The sequence below is a fragment of the Phyllobates terribilis genome, unplaced genomic scaffold (assembly GCF_046119375.1).
Source record: "Phyllobates terribilis strain yellow unplaced genomic scaffold, ASM4611937v1 Scaffold_1__5_contigs__length_1240528914, whole genome shotgun sequence".
Taxonomy (NCBI): Eukaryota; Metazoa; Chordata; class Amphibia; order Anura; family Dendrobatidae; genus Phyllobates; species Phyllobates terribilis.
This window is the reverse complement of record NW_027362761.1, coordinates 475,799,106-475,819,538: the sequence shown is the minus strand read 5'-3', so window position 1 is coordinate 475,819,538 and position 20,433 is coordinate 475,799,106. Positions and strand designations below refer to the sequence as shown.

At 42.4% G+C, this 20,433-nt stretch overlaps 1 protein-coding gene across 1 annotated transcript in view; it reads left to right on the top strand.

Moving 5' to 3' along the window:
• The first annotated feature begins 11,394 nt into the window (after positions 1-11,394).
• Positions 11,395-20,433, top strand: part of ATG10 (autophagy related 10) — a 267,723-nt gene continuing 258,684 nt past the window's right edge. Inside the window, exon 1 of the mRNA XM_073679166.1 lies at positions 11,395-11,466. Within this exon, the coding sequence (XP_073535267.1) occupies positions 11,433-11,466 (34 nt within the window). The 5' untranslated portion in view covers positions 11,395-11,432. The remainder of the gene's footprint in view (positions 11,467-20,433) is intronic.

The window sequence follows — 20,433 nt, the reverse complement described above, 5'->3', positions numbered from 1 at the left end:
GATGAAAGCTTCTCCCTGAAACCATCTTGTTGGTCACTGAGCCGGTAACTCTTCAGGTGGGAATGTTGCACTAGGAGAAGATCTCCTTTTACGTACTGTCCGGTCTCTCTCATCCTCTCTTGCTTGGCCCGCCTTGGTTACAGAGAAATGAGCCCGTCCTGAATTGGAGCTCGGGTGAGGTGCTCCATTGGAGTCTGGAATGTCATAAGACCTGTCTGGTTCCGGTTCGTCCTGTTCGACCCCCATCGGGCGGCACGGTGGCTCAGTGGTTAGCACTGCAGCCCTGCAGTGCTGGGGTCCTGGGTTCAAATCCCACCAAGGACAACATCTGCAAGGAGTTTGTATGTTCTCCGTGGGTTACCTCTGGGTTCTCCGGTTTCCTCCCACACTCCAAAATCATACTGATAGGGAATCTAGGTTGTGAGCCCCGATGGGGACAGCGACGATAATGTATGTAAAGCGCTGCGGAATATGTTAGCGCTATATAAAAATAAAGATTATTATAAAAAATAAAGATTATTATTATAAATCTACCTGGCCTGCCAGCACCCTACTGGTCCTACGCGGACATCTTTGATAAAAAGGAGGCAGAGACACTACCACCTCATAGGCCGTATTATTGCCCCATCGACCTAATACCTGGTGCTTCACCTCCTCGTGGGCGAATCTACCTCTTGTCGCTGGCCGAGACCCGTGCCATGTCTGAATACATTGAAGAAAATCTTGCTAGGGGATTTATCCAGAAATCCACCTCTCCGGCTGGACCAGGATTCTTCTTTATCTAAAAGAAAGATTCGTCTCTTCGCCCTTGTATCGACTATAGGGGCCTAAACCAGATTACCATCAAGAATAAGTACCCCCTGCCTCTCATCTCGGAACTGTTTGATCGCCTAAAAGGCGCAAGGATTTTCACTAAGCTCGACCTGCGTGGGGCGTACAATATGGTTCGGATTCACCAAGGAGATGAGTGGATGCCCTTCGGTCTCTGTAATGCTCCAGCCATCTTCGAGGAGTTAGGAAACAATATCTTTCGAGATTTCCTGTATTCCTGCGTGGTGGTGTACCTGGACGATATCTTGGTGTTCTCCCCTGATCTGCCCTCTCACCGGAGGGATGTTCGTCAGGTCCTTCTGTGGCTCCAGAAGAATCGCCTGTATGCTAAGTTTGAGAAATGCCTCTTTGAGCAGACCTCTCTGCTGTTTCTGGGGTATATCATCTCCGAGACCGGACTGCGGATGGATCCCGAGAAGGTGTCTGCCGTCTTGAAGTGGCCCAGACCGGAGGGGTTGAAGACTATTCAGCAGTTTCTGGGATTCACTAACTATTACCGCCTCTTCATTCCTCATTTCTCCTCCTGGACAGCTCCCATCTCTGCTCTTACCCGTAAGGGAGCAAATCCCAAGGAGTGGTCTTCCGAGGCAGAGAATGCCTTTATCTCTCTTAAACAAGCCTTCTCCTCCGCTCCTATGCTACACCGTCTGGATTGCAATAAACAGTTCTTCCTGGAGGTTGATGCCTCTTCCTCCGGAGCCGGAGCGGTTCTCACCCAGAAATGGGACGAATGGTGACCTGCGGTTTCTTTTCCAAACTCTTCTCTCCGTCCGAGCGCAATTACTCCATAGGAGATCGAGAACTGCTGGCCATCAAATTAGTGCTGGAGGAGTGGCGCTACTTGCTTGAGGGGGCTCTGCACCTGGTGGTCATCTACACTGACCATAAAAACCTCGCTTATTTGGGAGCCCAGGGAGAACATTCATGCCCCTCGTCTTTTAGAAAAATTTCTTGTGGGTCTAAAGAAGAGGGGGCTTAAAGGGGGGGGGGGGTACTGTAGCGCCGGCGTCTCTGCCTTCTGCTGGGCAGAAGCGCCGCTCCCCTCACCGCCGCAGTCCTGGTCTGGCATCCTCCAGCTCTTCCACTGCTATTGCGCTCAGCTTCCCGGGCACTGTGCTTAGGGCGCGCGTGCTCCCTCCCTCTTAAAGGGGCCGTGTGCGCCGTCCTAAAGAGTCCCCGGCCAATGGCCAGAAGACCACTCCTATTTAAAGCACCTCCTCCAAAATGGAGGTGCATTTGCAAGGTTGTTGTTTGTGTGCTAACACTCTCCTCAGCCCTCAGGTTCCAGTGCTCGCCAGTCTGTCTGTCTGTCAGCCGTGCCCGCCAGCTTGTCTATCAGCCGTGCCCGCCTGTCTGTCTATCTGCCGTGCCAGCCAGCCTGTCTACCTGCCGTGCCCGCCGGCTTGCCTACCCGGATCACCTGTCAGGTTACCTGCTGTGTCCGCCTGCTTGCCTACCGGATCAACCGTCAAGCTACCTGCCGCTGTACCTGTCAGCCTCAGCCACCTGACCCGTGGGAGTCACCTGCTCTCACACAAATTCGGTCCCAGAGTGGCACCTGGCTCCCCTGCCCGTTCCCTCCTTGGTTCACGGAGTCGAGTAAGCCGTCGTGTGGCCAGGGTCGGTCCGAGTAGGCGCTTAGTTACGCCCCTCTGGTCCCTCCTTGCATCCCAGCGCAGAGGTTACACCACCCGGACCAGTAACACACAATAGCTCAGAAACCAGCGAATCGCTCCATATAGAATAACTGGCCCCCATAAAATGCTCCATACAGGATACTGGCCCCCATATAACGCTCCATACAGGATACTGGCCCCCATATAACGCTCCATAGAGGATACTGGCCCCCATATAACACTCCATGCAGGTTGTACCCCCACATAATGCTCCATGCAGGCTGTTCCACCCACATAATGCCTCATGCATGCTGTTCCCCCCACATAATGCCCCATGCAGGCTGTTCCCCCCTTATAATGCCCCATGCAGGCTGTTCCCACCATATAATGCCCCATGCAGGATGTTGCCCCCCTTATAATGCCCCATGCAGAATGTCACCCCCCCTTCCTTATAATGCCTCATGCAGGATGTTATTTCCCCCCCATATAATGCCCCATGCAGGATGTCATCCCTCCATATAATGCCCCATGCAGGATGTCACTCCCAACTTTAATGCCCCATGCAGGATGTCATCCCCCCTTTTAATGTCCCATGCAGGATGTTCCCCCCACATAATGCCTCATGCAGGCGGTTCCCCCCAACATAATGCCCCATGCAGGCTGTTCCCCCCTTATAATGCCCCATGCAGGCTGTTCCCGCCACATAATGCCCCATGCAGGATGTTACCCCCCTTATAATGCCTCATGCAGAATGTCACCCCCCCTTCCTTATAATGCCCCATGCAGGATGTCATTTCCCCCCATATAATGCCCCATGCAGGATGTCACCCCCCCTTTAATGCCCCATGCAGGATGTCACCCCCCTCTCTTATAATGCCCCATGCAGTATGTCACTCCCCCCCCTTTTAATGCCCCGTGCAGGATGTCACTCCCCCCCTTTTAATGCCCCGTGCAGGATGTCACTCCCCCCCCTTTTAATGCCCATGCAGGATGTCACCCCCCTCCCTTATAATGCCCCATGCCTCCATACATTAAAAAAAAATCAAATACTCACCTCACTCCTCACCTGCTGCCGCTGCTCCGGACTCCTCAGCATCGCCGGCGTCTTCCCGCTCTGCGCTGTGATGGCTCAGGAGAGAGCGCGGTGGAGAGACGTCACCGCGCCCTCTGACCTGAGACGTCACAGTCAGAGGACGCTGAAGAGACCGGAGCTGCTTCGGAGGCACGGGGACAGGTAAGTATTGTTTCGCCGGCTGCCGGGGCCCTGAGCAAGTGAGGGGGAGCGCTGACACCGCTCTCCTCCGCTCATGGGTCCCATAGTGCGGCGGGGTGCCCGACAGCGAGTGGGCCCCCTTGCCTTCTCAGGGCCCCAGCACTTGCCCCGGGTGTGCTGGGTGATGACGCTGGCCCTGTCCATCGGTGTGCATATATACTACACAACCACCCTCTCCATGAATTGGTAGGTTAGTAAGTGGCTGTCTGCATCAGTATTTTGCACATGTGCGGCCCCCACCTTTATCATGGAGGCTTGCTGCATCCTGCAGTGCATTGATAATCTGACCTGGTGTTAGTAAGGCATTATCTTTTACTGTTATGTCTTTTGAAATTATGTCCAATGTTCGCCATCTTCACTGACATACTGCTATAAACTGTAAATGGAAGACAATATTTTCCACGGTCGCTACAAAGGGCTGGATTTGTATCGCAGTTATATGTGATACGTCTGACGGACGCCCACAGTTTTAGATAGCGGGCTTGTAGTTTCCTATTATTCACAGCGACCACGTGTGAATAGCTTCACTGACAGACTGGTACAAACTGTAAATGAAGGATAATATTTTCCATGTTCACTGAAAATTTCTGGATTTTTATGGCTGTAATATGGGATCATGTCTGATGATGGAATAGATCTGGCTGTATTCTGCAGTGCTAACAAGCAAATGGAGCAGTAAAATGGTGTACTCTGGATTGCTTTTTAAGCAAATAATCAGGATTAAGATAAAAACAATTAGCCCTGGACCCTGATATCTGGGGCTATGTCTACGGATATCTGTAACAGCAGGAGCAGATAGAAAGTGCAATGGACCCTCTTGTGCTGTATACACTGCCACAAACTCTGCCTGCTTGCTTGTCTGCCTAACTCCTGCTATCAGGATTAATATATGCAGCTGGATTAGTCCTCAGAAGGACTGTTAGTTCAGATGGATATATACAGTATATATACTCCTGGAGTACCACTACCTATATGTAACTATTACACCGCCAATCCTGTCCCTCACACAGCAGCACTTCTCCCTACTCTGCCTGTTTCCAGGATACACTATGACGAGCTTAGCATCACCAGGTCTTATATAGACCCGATGACGCTATGCTTCCAGCCAATCACTGTAATGCCACAACCAACACGGCTACGGCATTACAGTGCGTGGCAGACAATCCCTGCATGTTCATTGGCTCTCTTAAGAGCGCCAAACATGAAGGGCGGGGACCCAAGCTCCCGCCCGAGCAACCCGGAAATACTCGCCGAGCATGTCGAGCAGGGTGAAGCTCAGGCAAGTACCGAGTAGTGGCGAGCATCACTACTCTATTTCTCCAGCGATGCTCTAGGAGTGCCGAATGCCTATGGAGGAAAACTCACACACCAGAAAACTTTATCCACTATAAATTTATGTTAAGAACCTATAACTCTGCCCTTCACCTCTCCAAAAAGACCTACTTCACCACCCTGATTTCCTCATTATCCAACAACCCAATAAAACTCCTCCACTCCTTTCACTCCCTCCTCAGTCCTAAAAGCGCAGGCCCCTATCACAAACATTTGTGCTGATGATCTGACCTACCTTACAGAGAAAATATCCATCAGGAAATCAGCTCCCAGCCACCAAGTGCCGTGACTCTCATCCCTCCCCACATCTCCTCTCCACATTTGACCCAGTCACAGAAGAAGTCTCCAGACTCCTCTCTTCTTCTCATGCTACTATGTGCTACAGACCCCATTCCCTCACACCTACTCCAGTCTCTCTCTCTCCAGTCGTCACTACTCGCCTAACTAAAATCTTCAATCTTTCCCTCTCTTCTGGTATCTTCCCCTCCTCCTTCAAAACTCTATCATTACTCCATTATTAAAAAAAAACAACTTTCTTCACCCATCCTGCACAAATAACTACAGACCAGTCTCCAATCTCTCCTTCTCGTCTCCTTCTCACCTTCTAAACTCTTGGAGCGCCTGATCTACTCCCGCCTTACCCGTTACCTCTCCACTCATTCTCTTCTATACCCATCACAGCCTGGTTTCCGCCCCCTACATTCTACAGAAACTGCACTCATAAAAGTGACCATTGATATTTTGACAGCAAAATGTAACGTTGACTACTCTATGCTCATTCTTCTTGACCTCTCTGCAGCTTTCAACACTGTTGACCACCAAATCCTACTCTCTATGCTCCTTCAGTGTATCGTTCACTGGCTCCACTTCTTCTTCTCTTCCTGTCGCTATTGGGATCCCTCAGGGTTCAGTCCTTGGTCCTCTTCTCTCTCTACATGACCTCAACTGAACAGACCATCAGCAAATTTGGCTTTCCGTACTATCTTTATGTTGATGACACACAACTATACACTTCATCCCCTGACCTTACCACCGCTGTACTACAGAACACCAGTGCCTGTCTGTCCTCAGTTTCCAACATCATGTCCGCTCTCTATCTGAAACTCAACCTTTCCAAGACTGAACTTCTTCTGCTCCCGCCGGCTATTACCCTCCTTAAATCTGACATCTCCCTCTCCATGTGTGGCACCACAATAACGCCCAGGCAGCAGGTGTCTAGGTGTTATGTTTGACACCAATCTTTCCTTCACCTCCCATATACAATCTCTTACCTGCTCTTGTCCCTTGCACCCGAAGAACATCTCTAGAACCGTGCCCTTTCTCACCATGGAAACAACAAAAACCCTCACTGTTGCCCTGGTCCACTCCCGCCTGGACTACTGCAACTCTCTATTAACTGACCTCCCCCTCACTCGTCTTTCCCCTCTCCAGTCCATTTTTAACCCTCAACTGGTGATGTGGGGTATTTGTCATGCAACTGGTGATGTGGGGTTTCCTATACCCCAGTGTTTAGAAATCTCTTATTTTTACAGAAAATGCAAAGATCACGTTTGTTTTAATCGTTTTCTTATTAGCGATTGATTACACATGAGTATAACAAATTTTTGAGATACGTATCCTCATATCAGCATTTTTCAATGGATGGCAGCCGAACAAAAATTCCCTGGGGTGTGGCAGTTGAGGGTTAATGCAGCAGCCAGGGTCATCTATCTGGCTAATCGGAACTCGGACGCTTCCGCTCTGTGCCAGTCATTGCACTGGCTGCCCATACATTATAGCATACCTGACAACTTTTGAAGAAGAGAAAGAGGGAAAGATCAAATGTTGGCCACGCCCCTGGTCACACCCAAATCCACACCCATTTAACATTTCTTTCTCCCTTGGCAGGAGGAATTTTCAGAGGGGCACTGGTAATGAGGGGCATTCAGCAGACAACCCTAATCCCCACTCCTGGTATGCATGGCCTCCTCATCCCCAATCCTGGTATGCATGGCCCTCTCATCCCTAATCCTGGTATGCATGGCCCCCCCAGACCCAATCCTGGTATGCATGGCCCCCCCAGACCCAATCCTGGTATGCATGCTCCCCCAGACCCAATCCTGGTATGCAGGCCCCCTCCCAGACCCAATCCTGGTATGCATGGCCCCCCAGACCCAATCCTGGTATGCATGTCACCCCAGACCCAATCCTGGTATGCATGGCCCCTTCATTCCCAGTCCTGATATACATGGCCCCCCAACACTGCACACATGAAAACAATAAACAATAAACCCCAGACCCAATCCTGGTATTCATGGCCCCCTCTATCCCAATCATGGTATGCATGGCCCTCTCAGACCCAATCCTGGTATGCATGGCCCCCTCAGACCTAATCCTGGTATGCATGGCCCCCTCAGACCCAATCCTGGTATGCATGGCCCCCTCAGACCCAATCCTGGTATGCATGGCCCCCTCAGACCCAATCCTGGTATGCATGACCCCCTCATCCCCAATCCTGGTATGCATGGCCCCTTCATTCCCAGTCCTGATATACATGGCCCCCCAACACTGCACACATGAAAACAATAAACAATTATACTCACCTTCCTTCCTCCTCTCTGCTCCAGTGCTGAGTCCTGTCTGCCAGCAGCTGATGTCAACATCTGAGTAGCGCATGACATCACTGCCATGCGCCCTCAGATGCCGAGGTTAGCTGCGGGGATATTCTCTCCTCTCCACGCCGGGACTATGGGAGTGGAGAGGAGTGAATAGTTCTCCTTAATAGCGCACACAGCAGCGGCCGCGTTCCTGCTGCGGCCCAGCGATTCTCTGTGCCAGCTACTAAAGAGAATGAATATTCACTCTTCTCCACACCCATGGGAGAAGAGTGAATATTCATTCTCTCTAATAGCGAGCACACAGGATCGCGGAGCCGCAGCAGGAAGCTGGCAGCTGCGATTGACAGTGTGCGCTATTAAGGAGAATGAATATTCACTCCTCTCCACTCCCATGGGTGTGGAGAGGAGTGAACATTCAATTTCTTTAGCAGCGGGCACACATGCTAGCTGCAGCTGCCGGCTACTACCTGTGCCCACCGCCGCAACCTGCCCCACCACCCTCCACAGCCGGGAGAACAGCTGAGCCATGACGGGACACGGGACTGAGCCCTCAAAGAGGGACAGTGCCGCCGAAACCGGGAGCTATGACTATAGGATCCAATTTAAATTGTTTGTTCTCACCCACAAAGGTCTCCACAGTATGGCACCCCCTAAATCTCCTTCCTTGTTTCTGTTTATCGGCCTACCCGTTCTCTACACTCCGCAAGCGACTTTCGACTAACATCCGCACTAATCCGTACCTCCCACTCCCGGCTCCAAGACTTCTCCTGAGTTGCACCAATTCTCTGAATGCTATACCCCAAGAAATTAGGACGAACCAGAACTTACAAAATAGTCACCAGCACTATAAAATACTGGCTGGTGACGAGCTCATGCAGCCTTTATCTATCCCTCATTCCCTCAAGATAGCTGGACCATCATTGTAAATAAGCACCTGGACTTTGTGTCACCCCCACCTCATTGTAGACTGTAAGCTGTTACGAGCAGGGTCGTCATTATTTTTGCTTTAATTATTGTATTATCTTTAAATATGTTACTTATGACTGTTGTATATGAACCTCTGAATTGTAAAGAGCTGCAGAATATGTTGGCACTATATAAATAAAACATTATTATTATATTATCTTGTCCAGTGAGGCAAAGCAAGTGTCTAAAATCCTTAATAAATGTGGAGTGTGGCATGTGCACTCACTTCTGGGCGAATGGAGATTAGAATTCTAGTGAATTTTGAATAGTAAATCTACAGTATGTGCGGCAGTGTACATTTATTCAGTTCTATGCTAAACTGGGACTTGTAGTACCTCATGGTAGAAGTGCAGTTATTCACTAGTAGACCATGCTGTGAATTGTAGTACCTGGGTATTGCAGTGTTAATTTATTTACATCAAGGTTGTGCAGTGACTTGCAGTAAATAAGTGTTACAATATACATTTATGCACTATAATTAGGCTATGCTGTGACTTGTAGTACCTCAGCCTTGTAGTGTGAAGTTACTGACTACTAGGTTATGCTGAGACTTGTAGTACCGCAGTGTTGTAGTGCTGAGATTTGTACTTTTGTGATGTAGTGTGAAGTTACTGAGTACTAGGTTATGCTGAGACTTGTAGTACCTCAGTGTTGTAGTGAGAAGTTACTTACTAATAAGTTATGCTGATACTTGTAGTACTTTTGTGTTTTTGTGTGAAGTTACTGACTACTTGGTTATGCTGAGACTTGTAGTACTTTTGTGTTGTTGTGAGAAGTTACTGACTACTAGGTTATGCTGAGACTTGTAGTACTTTTGTGTTGTTGTGAGAAGTTACTGACTTCTAGGTTATGCTGAGACTTGTAGTACCTCAGTGTTGTAGTGAGAAGTTACTGACTACTTGGTTATGCTGATACTTGTAGTACTTTTGTGTTGTAGTGAGAAGTTACAGACTACTAGGTTATGCTGAGACTTGTAGTACTTTTGTGTTGTGTGAAGTTACTGACTACTTGGTTATGCTGATACTTGTAGTACTTTTGTGTTGCAGTGAGAAGTTACAGACTACTAGGTTATGCTGAGACTTGTAGTACTTTTGTGTTGTAGTGAGAAGTTACTGACTTCTAGGTTATGCTGAGACTTGTAGTACCTTCGTGTTGTAATGAGAAGTTGCTGACTACTAGGTTATGCTGCGACTTGTAGTACCTGTGTTGTAGTGTGATGTTACTGACTACTAAGTTATGCTGAAACTTGTAGTACCTTTGTGTTGTAGTTAGTTGGTCGTTTGCACCGTGTACTGAGCACAACAGGGGGTAATACTGTCTTGGCTTTCCAAGGGGCATGATTACTTTGGAGGGGGCACAAGGGTATGCTCAGGCTTGGACAGGCCCACAGGAGAATCCTCCGGTGGGCCCCTGTGCAGGAGTGGACCACCACCCTCTTATATGAGCAGTACTTGGCACAATATACTGGAATCACTATGTACAGACAAAGGCAGCATCTTATTCATTTACCAATCTACCCATTTTATTGCTATACATATTTATGATTGAGGCTAATGTCACATTTTCATGTAGGTGATAAGTGGGGCCCTGGCACCCCAGTCTGACACTGGGTATGCTACTATGAAGCGGTATTTAGTGGGGCCTAAACAGGTACTACTATTTTGAGTATTATTGTTTTTAGGCTGTGTGCCCACGATGCGTTTTTTAAGCGTTTCCGCAGCGGCAAAAATGCTGCAGAAATGCTTAAAACATGCATGGTAGAAGGCCTGCCATGTTCCCCAATGATAATCCGCATGTGCTGTGCACATGCTGCGGAAATTTCCGCTGCTGATTATCATTGTGGAAAAAGACGCAGCACTACCAATTATTTTGCGGAAGAACTGCGTTTTCGCCGCCATTGACTTGCATTGGAACGCATGGATTACGCATCACTGCATCTGTACATGCGGAATCCATGCGTTTCAATGTGGGGATGGTACCCGGTTGTGGAGGACAGGAGACTCTCCTCCGGACCTGGGCACCATAGAAAACTGTAAAAAAAAGAATAAAATAAAAAATAAATATATACTTACCTTCTGGCGGAAGGTAAGTATAGATTTATTTTTTAATTTTTAACCATTCTTTGGGGTCACACTACATAAATCCATGCCGTTTGCATGGATTTATATAGTGTGACCAAGTTGTCAAGCACTTTCTAAGTGATGCTAAAATCGCTTGTCAACCCGCATGCGGAAATGCAAGTGAAGAACGCTTCACATCCACATGTCCCTGGCAGGAAAATGCATGTACAATCCGCATGCGTTTTTCTGCCAGAGAGATGCAGAAACGCTCAGGAAAAATCCGGAGCATTTCTGCATCGTGTGCACATAGCCTTAGGGGCATCATCATTGTGGCAGCAGGTTTTGGACGGGACAGACGTCGTCTGCAGAGCTGAACTCTGGCAGCAGAATTTTGCTTTCTTTGAACAAGGTTTTCCTTCCCTGCCAGGAATAAAGCGGGAATAGTCCCATATACATAATCAGACATGTATATACACCATAAGCAGTGGCAGTCTTGTATACCTGCTCTGCAGGAAGGGCATTTTCTGATGTCTCAGTTTCCACAAAAATATATTTTGAAAAAAACAATATATTTCACCTGCACATTTCTTAGATAAAACTAAAACAAAGAGCTTGTGGTCTGCAGGGGGGCTGCCCCCTCATCAGAAGGGGCCATACAGCATGCCCCAATAGTGAGGGAACAGGCTACATAGTATAAACATGTGGTAATGTGCACAGGCTGCTCTATACAGTAGATTACGGTAGTGTGAAGCAAAGCATGCTGGGAGAGGCATGGGAGAGCAGGAAGACATGTGAGTTGTGTTTATGTGAATCTGCGAAATGTGCACAAAGGCAATGGAGAAAGGAGGAATAGGAGCTTTTATATTGGTGCGTGCAGAAATGTACACACATATAGATACAACATATATATACACTTACACTAATATAGATACATATATATATACACTTACACTAATATAGATACATATATATATACACTTACACTAATATAGATACACACATATATATATACACTTACACTAATATAGATACACACATATATACACTTACACTAATATAGATACACACATATATATATACACTTACACTAATATAGATACACACATATATATATACACTTACACTAATATAGATACATATATATATACACTTACACTAATATAGATACACATATATATACACTTACACTAATATAGATACACACATATATATACACTTACACTAATATAGATACACACATATATACACTTACACTAATATAGATACACACATATATATACACTTACACTAATATAGATACACACATATATACACTTACACTAATATAGATACACACATATATATACACTTACACTAATATAGATACATATATATATACACTTACACTAATATAGATACACACATATATATACACTTACACTAATATAGATACACACATATATATATACACTTACACTAATATAGATACATATATATATACACTTACACTAATATAGATACACACATATATATACACTTACACTAATATAGATACACACATATATATTCCCTTACAATAATATAGATACACACATATACAGTACAGACCAAAAGTTTGGACACACCTCATTTAAAGATTTTTCTGTATTTTCATGACTATGAAAATTGTACATTCACACTGAAGGCATCAAAACTATGAATTAACACATGTGGAATTATATACTTAACAAAAAAGTGTGAAACAACTGAAAATATGTCTTATATTCTAGGTTCTTCAAAGTAGCCACCTTTTGCTTTGATGACTGCTTTGCACACTCTTGGCATTCTCTTGATGAGCTTCAAGTGGTAGTCACCGGAAATGGTTTTCACTTCACAGGTGTGCCCTGTCAGGTTTAATAAGTGGGATTCCTTGCATTATAAATGGGGTTGGGACCATCAGTTGTGTTGTGCAGAAGTCTGCTGGATACACAGCTGATAGTCCTACTGAATAGACTGTTAGAATTTGTATTATGGCAAGAAAAAAGCAGCTAAGTAACGAAAAACGAGTGGCCATCATTACTTTAAGAAATGAAGGTCAGTCAGTGCAAAAAATTGGGAAAACTTTGAAAGTGTCCCCAAGTGCAGTTGCAAAAACCATCAAGCGCTACAAAGAAACTGGCTCACATGATAACCGCTCCAGGAAAGGAAGACCAAGAGTCACCTCTGCTTCTGAGGATAAGTTTATCCGAGTCACCAGCCTCAGAAATCGCAGGTTAACAGCAGCTCAGATTAGAGACCAGGTCAATGCCACACAGAGTTCTAGCAGCAGACACATCTCTACAACAACTGTTAAGAGGAGACTTTGTGCAGCAGGCCTTCATGGTAAAATAGCTGCTAGGAAACCACTGCTAAGGACAGGCAACAAGCAGAAGAGACTTGTTTGGGCTAAAGAACACAAGGAATGGACATTAGACCAGTGGAAATCTGTGCTTTTGTCTGATGAGTCCAAATTTGAGATCTTTGGTTCCAACCACCGTGTCTTTGTGCGACGCAGAAAAGGTGAACGGATGGACTCTACATGCCTGGTTCCCACCGTGAAGCATGGAGGAGGAGGTGTGATGGTGTGGGGGTGCTTTGCTGGTGACACTGTTGGGGATTTATTCAAAATTGAAGGCATACTGAACCAGCATGGTTACCAAAGCATCTTGCAGCGGCATGCTATTCCATCTGGTTTGCGTTTAGTTGGACCATCATTTATTTTTCAACAGGAAAATGACCCCAAACACACCTCCAGGCTGTGTAAGGGCTATTTGACCAAGAGCGAGAGTGATGGGGTGCTACGCCAGATGACCTGGCCTCCACAGTCACCAGACCTGAACCCAATCGAGATGGTTTGGGGTGAGCTGGACCGCAGAGTGTAGGCAAAAGGGCCAACAAGTGCTAAGCATCTCTGGGAACTCCTTCAAGATTGTTGGAAGACCATTTCCGGTGACTACCACTTGAAGCTCATCAAGAGAATGCCAAGAGTGTGCAAAGCAGTCATCAAGGCAAAAGGTGGCTACTTTGAAGAACATAGAATATAACACATATTTTCAGTTGTTTCACACTTTTTTTGTTAAGTATATAATTCCACATGTGTTAATTCATAGTTTTAATGCCTTCAGTGTGAATGTACAATTTTCATAGTCATGAAAATACAGAAAAATCTTTAAATGAGAAGGTGTGTCCAAACTTTTGGTCTGTACTGTATATACACTTACACTAATATAGATACACACATATATATACACTTACACTAATATAGATACATATATATATATACACTTACACTAATATAGATACACACATATATATACACTTACACTAATATAGATACATATATATATACACTTACACTAATATAGATACACACATATATATACACTTACACTAATATAGATACACACATATATATTCCCTTACAATAATATAGATACACACATATATATACACTTACACTAATATAGATACACACATATATATACACTTACACTAATATAGATACATATATATATATACACTTACACTAATATAGATACACACATATATATACACTTACACTAATATAGATACATATATATATACACTTACACTAATATAGATACACACATATATATACACTTACACTAATATAGATACATATATATATACACTTACACTAATATAGATACACACATATATATACACTTACACTAATATAGATACACATATATATATACACTTACACTAATATAGATACACACATATATATACACTTACACTAATATAGATACATATATATATACACTTACACTAATATAGATACACACATATATACACTTACACTAATATAGATACACACATATATATACACTTACACTAATATAGATACACACATATATATACACTTACACTAATATAGATACATATATATATACACTTACACTAATATAGATACACACATATATATACACTTACACTAATATAGATACACACATATATATATACACTTAAACTAATATAGATACACTCATATATACACTTACACTAATATAGATACACACATATATACACTTACACTAATATATATACACACATATATATACACTTACACTAATATAGATACACACATATATACACTTACACTAATATAGATACACACATATATATACACTTACACTAATATAGATACACACATATATACTCACACGAATATAGATACACACATATATATATACACTTACACAAATATAGATACACACATATATATACACTTACACTAATATAGATACACACATATACACTCACACGAATATAGATACACACACATATATATATACACTTACACAAATATAGATACACACATATATATACACTTACACTAATATAGATACACACATATATATACACTTACACTAATATAGATACACACATATATATATATACACTTACACATATATAGATGCACACATATATATACGCTTACACTAATATAGATACACACATATATACACTTACACTAATATAGATACACACATATATATACACTTACACGAATATACTGTAGATACACACATATATATATATACACTTACACATATATAGATGCACACATATATATACGCTTACACTAATATAGATACACACATATATACACTTACACTAATATAGATACACACATATATATACACTTACACTAATACAGATACATATATATACACTTACACTAATATAGATACACACATATATATATACACTTACACTAATATAGATAAACACATATATATATATACACTTACACAAATATAGATACACACATATATATACACTTACACAAATATAGATACACACATATATATATACACTTACACTAATATAGATACACACATATATACACTTACACTAATATAGATACACACATATATATACACTTACACTAATATAGATACACACATATATACACTTACACTAATATAGATACACACAAATATAGATACACACATATATATACACTTACACGAATATACTGTAGATACACACATATATATACACTTACACTAATATAGATACACACATAAATATACACTTACACTAATATAGATACATATATACACACTTACACTAATATAGATACACATATATATATATATACACTTACACTAATATAGATACACACATATATATATACACTTACACTAATATAGATACACACATATATATACACTTACACTAACATAGATACACACATACAGTACAGACCAAAAGTTTGGACACACCTTCTCATTTAAAGAATTTTCTGTATTTTCATGACTATGAAAATTGTACATTCACACTGAAGGCATCAAAACTATGAATTAACACATGTGGAATTATATACTTAACAAAAAAGTGTGAAACAACTGAAAATTTGTATTATATTCTAGGTTCTTCAAAGTAGCCACCTTTTGCTTTGATGACTGCTTTGCACACTCTTGGCATTTTCTTGATGAGCTTCAAGAGGTAGTCACCGGAAATGGTTTTCCCTTCACAGGTGTGCCCTGTCAGGTTTAATAAGTGGGATTTCTTGCCTTATAAATGGGGTTGGGACCATCAGTTGTGTTGTGCAGAAGTCAGGTGGATACACAGCTGATAGTCCTACTGAATAGACTGTTAGAATTTGTATTATGGCAAGAAAAAAGCAGCTAAGTAAAGAAAAACGAGTGGCCATCATTACTTTAAGAAATGAAGGTCAGTCAGTGCGAAAAATTGGGAGAACTTTGAAAGTGTCCCCAAGTGCAGTTGCAAAAACCATCAAGCGCTACAAAGAAACTGTCTCACATGAGGACCACCCCAGGAAAGGAAGACCAAGAGTCACCTCTGCTTCTGAGGATAAGTTTATCCGAGTCACCAGCCTCAGAAATCGCAGGTTAACAGCAGCTCAAATTAGAGACCAGGTCAATGCCACACAGAGTTCTAGCAGCAGACACATCTCTTCAACAGCTGTTAAGAGGAGACTTTGTGCAGCAGGCCTTCATGGTAAAATAGCTGCTAGGAAATCACTGCTAAGGACAGGCAACAAGCAGAAGAGACTTGTTTGGGCTAAAGAACACAAGGAATGGACATTAGACCAGTGGAAATCTGTGCTTTGGTCTGATGAGTCCAAATTTGAGATCTTTGGTTCCAACCACCGTGTCTTTGTGTGACGCAGAAAAGGTGAACGGATGGACTCTACATGCCTGGTTCCCACCATGAAGCATGGAGGAGGAGGTGTGATGGTGTGGGGGTGCTTTGCTGGTGACACTGTTGGGGATTTATTCAAAATTGAAGGCATACTGAATCAGCATGGCTACCACAGCATCTTGCAGCGGCATGCTATTCCATCTGGTTTGCGCTTAGTTGGACCATCATTTATTTTTCAACAGGACAATGACCCCAAACACACCTCCAGGCTGTGTAAGGGCTATTTGACCAAGAAGAAGAGTGATGGGGTGCTACGCCAGATGACCTGGCCTCCACAGTCACCAGACCTGAACTCAATTGAGATGGTTTGGGGTGAGCTGGACCACAGAGTGAAGGCAAAAGGGCCAACAAGTGCTAAGCATCTCTGGCAACTCCTTCAAGATTGTTGGAAGACCATTTCCGGTGACTACGTCTTGAAGCTCATCAAGAGAATGCCAAGAGTGTGCCAAGCAGTCATCAAAGCAAAAGGTGGCTACATTGAAGAACCTAAAATATAAGACATATTTTCAGTTGTTTCACACTTATTTTGTTAAGCATATAATTCCACATGTCTTACTTCATAATTTTGATGCCTTCAGTGTGAATGTACAATTTTCAAAGTCATGAACATACAGAAAAATCTTTAAATGAGAAGGTGTGTCCAAACTTTTGGTCTGTACTGTATATATACACTTACACTAATATAGATACACTCATATATACACTTACACTAATATAGATACACATATATATATACACTTACACAAATATAGATACACACATATATATATACACTTACACTAATATAGATACACACATATATATACACTTACACTAATATAGATACACACATATATACACTTACACTAATATAGATACACACATATATATACACTTACACTAATATAGATATACTCATATATACACTTACACTAATATAGATACATATATATATATACACTTACACTAATATAGATACACACATATATATACACTTACACAAATATAGATACACATATATATATATACACTTACACAAATATAGATACACACATATATATACACTTACACTAATATAGATACACTCATATATACACTTACACTAATATAGATACACACATATATATACACTTACACTAATATAGATACACACATATATATACACTTACACAAATATAGATACACACATATATATACACTTACACTAATATAGATACACACATATATATACACTTACACTAATATAGATACACACATATATATTCCCTTACAATAATATAGATACACACATATATATACACTCACACGAATATAGATACACACATATATACACTTACACAAATATAGATACACTCATATATACACTTACACAAATATAGATACACACATATATACAGTGCCTACAAGTAGTATTCAACCCCCTGCAGATTTAGCTGGTTGACACATGCGGAATTAACTTGGCATTGTGACATTTGTACTGTAGATCAGCCTGGAAGTGGGAAATGCACTGCAGCAAATTTTTTTTTATTTTTTTTTTTTAAAACGTAAAAAGTTAATTCAGAGTGTCATTTATTATTCAACCCCTCAAACCACAAGAATTCTGTTTGGTCCCCCTAAAGTATTAAGAAGTAGTTCAGGCACCAAGAATAATGAGCTTCACATGTGTGGATTAAAGATCTCTTTTGCCAGCCTTTTCTGACTATTTAAGACCCTCCCCAAACTTGTGAACAGCACTCAGACATGGTCAATATGGGAAAGACAAAGGTGCATTCCAAGGCCATCAGAGACAAGATCGTGGAGGGTCACAAGGCAGGCAAGGGGTACAAAACCCTTTCCAAGGAGTTGGGCCTACCTGTCTCCACTGTTGGGAGCATCATCCGTAAGTGGAAGGCTTATGGAACTACTGTTAGCCTTCCACGGCCAGGACAGCCTTTGAAAGTGTCCTCCCGTGCCGAGGCCAGTCTTGTCCGAAGAGTCAAGGCTAACCCAAGGACAACAAGGAAGGAGCTCCGGGAAGATCTCATGGCAGTGGGGACATTGGTTTCAGTCAATACCATAAGTAACGTATTCCACCGCAATGGTCTCCGTTCCAGACGAGCCCGTAAGGTACCTTTACTTTCAAAGCGTCATGTCAAGGCTCGTCTACAGTTTGCTCATGATCACTTGGAGGACTCTGAGACAGACTGGTTCAACATTCTATGGTCTGATGAGACCAAGATCGAGATCTTTGGTGCCAACCACACACGTGACGTTTGGAGACTGGATGGCACTGCATACGACCCCAAGAATACCATCCCTACAGTCAAGCATGGTGGTGGCAGCATCATGCTGTGGGGCTGTTTCTCTGCCAAGGGGCCTGGCCATCTGGTCCGCATCCATGGGAAGATGGATAGCACGGCCTACCTGGAGATTTTGGCCAAGAACCTCCGCTCCTCCATCAAGGATCTTAAGATGGGTCGTAATTTCATCTTCCAACAAGACAATGACCCAAAGCACACAGCCAAGAAAACCAAGGCCTGGTTCAATAGGGAAAAAGTCAAGGTGTTGGAGTGGCCTAGTCAGTCTCCTGACCTTAACCCAATTGAAAACTTGTGGAAGGAGCTCAAGAATAAAGTCCACATGAGACACCCAAAGAACCTAGATAACTTGGAGAAGATCTGCATGGAGGAGTGGGCCAAGATAACTCCACAGACCTGTGCCGGCCTGATCAGGTCTTATAAAAGACGATTATTAGCTGTAATTGCAAACAAGGGTTATTCCACAAAATATTAAACATAGGGGTTGTATAATAATTGACCCACACTTTTATGTTTAAAATTTAATAAAATTCAACTGAGCAACATAACTTTTTGGTTTGTAAGATTTATGCTTCTGTTCATAAAACCTACTCTCGTTTGCAGTTTGAAGGCTCTAACTTATTTGCATCTTATCTCACCAGCTAAATCTGCAGGGGGTTGAATACTACTTGTAGGCACTGTATATACACTTACACTAATATAGATACACATATATATACACTTACACTAATATAGATACACACATATACACTTACACAAATATAGATACACACATATATATACACTTACACTAATATAGATACACACATATATATACACTTACACTAATATAGATACACACATATATATACACTTACACTACTATAGATACATATATATATATACACTTACACTAATATAGATACACACATATATATACACTTACACTAATATAGATACACACATATATATACACTTACACGAATATAGATACACACATATACACTCACACTAATATAGATACACACATATATATACACTTACACTAATATAGATACACACATATATACACTTACACAAATATAGATACACACACATATATACACACTTACACTAATATAGATACACACATATATATACACTTACACTAATATAGATACATATATATACTGTACACTTACACAAATATAGATACACACATATATACACTTACACAAATATAGATACACACATATACATACACTTACACAAATATAGATACACACATATATACACTTGCTCAAATATAGATATACACACATATATCCA